Source organism: Rhinolophus hipposideros (assembly GCF_964194185.1).
Source record: "Rhinolophus hipposideros genome assembly, chromosome: X".
Taxonomy (NCBI): domain Eukaryota; kingdom Metazoa; phylum Chordata; class Mammalia; order Chiroptera; family Rhinolophidae; genus Rhinolophus; species Rhinolophus hipposideros.
The window spans coordinates 54,587,934-54,593,753 of NC_138046.1; the positions used below are offsets into that span (position 1 = coordinate 54,587,934).

Sequence of the window (5,820 nt, forward strand, 5' to 3'; positions counted from 1 at the left end):
AGCAGATTTTCGAGTTACACACTTTTCTTCATACCACCACTGCTCACTCCCAATAATGACCTAATGGTTTGTCTTACCCTAGCCCTCGGCGACCAATTTAAGTGGGTCCCTCTTCTTGGAAGCAATCCTCAAGTACCACGGCCCACAGTAGTCTTTTCCTTCTTAAGCTCCAGGAATGGAATTTTCCAATGAGATTATGTTTGTCATGCTACTGATTATCTATGTTTGTCAGTGTGCACAAAGTACCTGAATCTGGATTTTACACTGAAGGAGGGTCCCTTCTGCCAGATTTCACCCAGAACTTTATTGAAAACACAGACTCAAATGGAGAACCATTTGTTTAAAACAACTAATAGCAGGGTAGCTTACATAGGCGACTCTGTTCATTGGAAGCTCAATACTGCAATCTGGACGTCAAGACGAATGTCAACAAGTATTTTTTTTGCAGGCCTAATGTCCATTTGGCATCCACAAAATGAGCCAGCTCAAACCAAGAATTGGACCAAGTTAACATCAGCTTTAAAAACATAAGTTACAACATAAAACCAGGCTGTGAAAACGAAAGCCACTACTCAGGGCTCTTTGGGAACATCAGGCCGATCAGAGGCAGGTGGTTAATCATATTAGCTTTGTTGTCCCCCCTCAGGGTCAGGATCATGTTGATTGTCTATCTAGGTTTGTAGGTCCTTGGCTAAGTTCTCAAATTCATGGAATGCAGCAATAAGTGGCTCAAGACTGAAATCATCATCAATTAAGGCCATTGTTCTGTTCCTTATAGTATTACTGATATTCCAAAACATTTTAACAACAATTTGAATATTATTGTTTGACTCTTCTATGTTAAAGAGACCCATAAATATCGACAGAGCTTTGGCACTGAATAGTTTTTTGGCCACCACAGCATTTTCAGACAAATTCAACAGTATTCTCAGAACGTAAAACTTTGTTGTTGCATCGCCTGTCACTAACAGGGAGAGAAACCGAGACATAAAATTGGCAACCAGTGTGTGATAGTCAGTAGTTGTAGTGAGGTATCTAAGCAGCCTTAATCCAAGCAGCTGCTCGGGGGAATCCACGGTTTGTGCAAGGGTTTCCTCACATACTTGACATATGAATGTCTCAATCGTGTTTAGATTTGGATATGGTGGAGCCATGAGAATTACATTTTCCAAAAACTCTCCTAGCTTGGTGTGGGGACAAAGCCCCAAAAAACAGTTTCCAGGCTCTCGGCCTCACATAGAAAGGTGCTGGCTCGGGTAGTAAATGGCCATCAACTGTGATCAGATGGCCAGCAGCTGTGGCTAGCTGGCCATCAGCTGTGACCCGTAAGCCATTGGCCACTAATATAACGGTTGTGGCTACGTTAGCAAAAGAAAAAGAATTGGGGCTAGCGAGAAGATGGTGGCTGGTAAGCTCAGACTGCTGTTAGGACGGTGGGTTGCAGATTATGTAGATCCTGCTTCCTGTGTCTCCAGCCCAGCCGCCAGTGAGAATATATTGGTTTGACTCTTCTATCTATGGCTCCGTGGGTGTTCCTTTTTGGCCTCACCATGTCCTGCGTTCTTATGTGGGGAGCGGGAGAAGAGACCCCACCTTATACCCTGCAGGCTGCCCCGCCGGACGCCCCGCATGACACTTGGGAGGAGGGATAGTTGAGGAAGGTTTCAATAAGTGAGACGACACCTGAATTCCGAATGAAATCTCGGGTAAATTGAAAAGCACTTCTCATACCCATTGCAATTTTAGATATTTCCTGAATAAATGGATCTCGGATTTTGTCCATTAACAGAAGGAATTCTTCAAGGAATTCTTCAAACTCTCCAGAACCAATTTTAAGTCCACATTGGATGCAGCTGCAGGACCAACTCTCAGGCTCTGCACTCTCCCTGGTCCTAAAGTGCTCCCGAATTTTCCTGACTGACCTGTAGGATGGTTCATACTGAAATGGGAACTCAAGATCAGGCTGATCGGGTTGAAGCACAGATTCCTGCTCTTCCCCTTCTGGGGTACGTTCTGCATCCTGGGGCTTTCCCTCAGACAGTTCAGCGAATGCAGCTGCTGCTGCTTCTTCAGGAATTCTAAAGGGGCTTGGGGATGGGAAACTAACAAAATAACAAGCACCAGGTTTGAACTCAACAGTGACCTCTTCCCAAGTTTGGGGCCTGGATGATGTATTAATTTCCTCAGCTGAATCGTGGAACCTGGGTGTGGGGACAAAACCCCAAAAAACAGTTTCCAGGCTCTCGGCCTCACATAGAAAGGTGCTGGCTCGGGTAGTAAATGGCCATCAACTGTGATCAGATGCCAGCAGCTGTGGCTAGTTGGCCGTCAGCTGTAACCCGTAGGCCATTGGCCACTAATATAACGGCTGTGGCTACGCTAGCAGAAAAGGAATGGGGGCTAGCAAGAAGATGGTGGCTGGCAAGCGCGGACTGCTGTTAGGCAGATTATGTAGATCCTGCTTCCTGTGTCTCCAGCCAAGCCTCCAGCGAGAATATATTGGTTTGACTCCCCTATCTATGGCTCCGTGGGTGTTCCTGTTTGGCCTTACCGTGTCCTGCGTTCTTGGGCGGGGAGTGGGAGCTGAGACCCTGCACGACAAATGGCGCAGCGAGCAGGGTCCCCTGCGTGACACATGGCGTAGTCGGCAGGATACAGTGCCAGCCAAAGCTCTCCGAAGGGCAGTGGAGCAGTTTGTGCGTATGAAAGCTCAGTCTGAGGAAGACCAGGAGGTGCAGCTGCCGGAGAGCTCGATCCCCGTGGAGGGGTGGAAAAATGTGGATGGTTCCCCAACCAGCAGAGGCCGGAGAAAGCGGAGAAAGCGAAGGTTGTTGCCGCCCTGTGGGCTGGGAACTGCTTGCTGAGGAAGCCCAGATGCGGGATTTGTCCCAGGAGGAAACGCTTGCTGAGTCCTCCGTGGGAGATGAGGGTGAGGTCAAGGTTATCCCTCACCCCCAGGACAGCCCTGGCGAATGACTATGGACTATGGGGAATTGCCTTCCATCCCTAATTTATTGGACGCTTGACTGTTTGGGAACATACCACCATGTAGTGGGACTGGTTTGATGTTTGCTTTTGTGTCTTGACTGGCCGCCATTGATAATATGTAAGCACCTTGATGTGAGCCGCTGTTGTTCCAGCACAGTACCCCGAGAGGCCCAGAGAGAGAGTGGCAGTGCCCTGAGAGCCCTGGCTGTGTCCAGGAAGTCTGGCTGTGTCCAGAGAGAGTGGCAGTGCCCTGAGGCCCTGGCTGTGTCCAGGAAGTTGGCTGTGCCCAGAGAGAGTGGCAGTGCCCTGTGAGCCCTGGCTGTGTCCAGGAAGTCTGGCTGTGTCCAGAGAGAGTGGCAATGCCCTGAGAGGCCCTGGCTGAGTCCAGGAAGTCTGGCTGCGTCCAGAGAGAGTGGCCGTGCCCTGAGAAACTCTGGCTGTGCCCGGGGAGACAGGTGGTACCCTAAGAAGCCCAGGAAGTCTGGCTGTGACCAGAAGTACTGTGGTGGTGCCCTGAGAAAAGCTGGCTGTGCCCGGGGAGACAGGTGGTACCCTAAGAAGCCCAGGAAGTCTGGCTGTGACCAGAAGTACTGTGGTGGTCCCCTGAGAAAACCTGGCTGTGCCCAGGGAAACAGGTGGTACCCTAAGAAGCCCAGGATGTCTGGCTGTGCCCAGAAGTACTGGTGGTGCCCTGAGAAACCCTGGCTGTGCCCAGAGAGCCTGGCTGTGTTCAGGATAGTGCATTCACCTCCAGGCTCCTTGCATAGGGCCCCTCGCAGAAGACGCTTGTCGCGTAGATTGTGAGGCGAGACCCTGTAGGGGTGGAGTGTGGGGACAAAACCCCAAAAAACAGTTTCCAGGCTCTCGGCCTCACATAGAAAGGTGCTGGCTCGGGTAGTAAATGGCCATCAACTGTGATCAGATGCCAGCAGCTGTGGCTAGTTGGCCGTCAGCTGTAACCCGTAGGCCATTGGCCACTAATATAACGGCTGTGGCTACGCTAGCAGAAAAGGAATGGGGGCTAGCAAGAAGATGGTGGCTGGCAAGCGCGGACTGCTGTTAGGCAGATTATGTAGATCCTGCTTCCTGTGTCTCCAGCCAAGCCTCCAGCGAGAATATATTGGTTTGACTCCCCTATCTATGGCTCCGTGGGTGTTCCTGTTTGGCCTTACCGTGTCCTGCGTTCTTGGGCGGGGAGTGGGAGCTGAGACCCTGCACGACAAATGGCGCAGCGAGCAGGGTCCCCTGCGTGACACTGGGACTAGCCTCGTCCACCAGATTGGGATTTAGGTCAAAGCAGGCCTCATCCCTGTCCCAGAACCAGGACCCAAATATGGTCTCTTCTTCAGACTCTGGCCTGGTCTCTTCTCTGGCCAAAACCCCCCAACTGAACTTTTCCTCAGTCCTGAACGAGGATCCACCAATGGCCCCCTCCTCAGCCCCTGGCGTGGACTCACAGATGGCAGAAGCCCTGGCGTCCATACCGGCCTCTTTCTCTGCCCAGAACCAGGACCCAATAATGACTTCCTCCTCAAACCTGGGCTCCTGTTTGACGCTATCACTGTTATCAGCATCTTTCTGGGCCCTGGGCTTCAGAACGGTACTGGGCTCTTCCTTGTCTCTGGGCCTGAATCTACCATCGCCCTGTTCTCCAGGCACAAACCAGGACTCCTTAAAGTACTCATCTGCAGACCCATCTCTGACTCTGGGCCTGAACGAGGTATTGGTATTTCCTCCAGCCCAGGAGCAGAATGGGTTGCCAGACTCCTCCTCAGACCCAGACCAGGAATCAATATAGGAATCTTGCTTGGATCTGGGCCTAGACCTGGGGTTAGGTTGATGTTTAGCCCTGTGCCTGGACCTGGTATTGGCCTCTTCCCTGGGCCGTGATGTGATACTGGCCTCTTCTCCAGCCCAGAAGGAAGACATCGTAGAGGTGTCATCTGCTGACCAGAATTCAGATTCATTAGAGTCCTCCGCTCTGGTCCTGAGCCTGGGAGAGCACCAAGACCTGGTATTAGTTTCCTCCCCTGATCCAAACCAGGGATGGATTCCCGACTGACCCTGGGAGCCAAGAAAAGTCTCAGTGTCCACCATGAGCAGTTCCCTATCTACAGACAGGGTCACAGGTTCAGCACCTGAGCCACACTCACTACTGAGCAGTGGCCAGGCTACTGCATTGGTCTGTGGCATGCCCTCTGTTTGGGACATTGCCTCAGCCCCAAACTCAGTCTGGGCCCAAGCCTGGGCTTCATACTTGGGCCTTGCCCCAGGGATTGCCTTGGCCTCAGTTTTAGGACATGCCCTACCTACTGCCCTGGTCTTGGTTTTGGGCCTTGCCCCAGACATTGTCTGGGCTTCACTTCTAGGCTTTGCCCCAGCCATTGCCTGGGACTCAGTTTTGGGCCTTACCCCATTCATGGCCTTGGACTCTGTTTTGGGCCTTGCCCCATTCATGGCTTTGGATGCAGTTTTGGGCCTTGCCCCAGGTATTACCTGGGCCTGGGTCCTAACCTTGGGTCTGACCACCAGTGGGACTTCATTCTCTCTCTCAGCCCCACCCCCAACCTCTTCTCCAGCCTTCTTTTCAGGCTTGGCCTGGGCACCAGGCTCAATCTCAGCCCCAGTCATAGTACCCGTTACAGAGAAGACGCAGTTAAATACCAGTAACACAGGCCCCGCCTCTACCACAGATCTGTCACAGTTCTGTATCTTCACACTCTGATCTTTCAGTCATTCAGGCGATAGAGTTGGAAATATGACTTAGAGTCAATCATCAGTCCAGCAGTCAGCCAGCCTCCTTCCCAAGACCAGCCTCAACCAATATCACAG

The 5,820-nt window shown here is 51.6% G+C and overlaps 1 protein-coding gene across 1 annotated transcript; it reads right to left on the reverse strand.

Moving 5' to 3' along the window:
• Positions 1–364: 364 nt before the first annotated feature.
• Positions 365–5,619, reverse strand: LOC308495408 (G-protein coupled receptor-associated sorting protein 2-like; the record flags this gene model as incomplete). The annotated part of the gene is made up of 3 exons (XM_081043549.1): positions 365–1,184; positions 1,637–2,187; positions 4,245–5,619. The coding sequence occupies 3 exons, from the start codon at positions 5,617–5,619 to the stop codon at positions 672–674; spliced, it is 2,439 nt and encodes an 812-aa protein (XP_080899675.1). The 3' UTR covers positions 365–671.
• Positions 5,620–5,820: the final 201 nt, after the last annotated feature.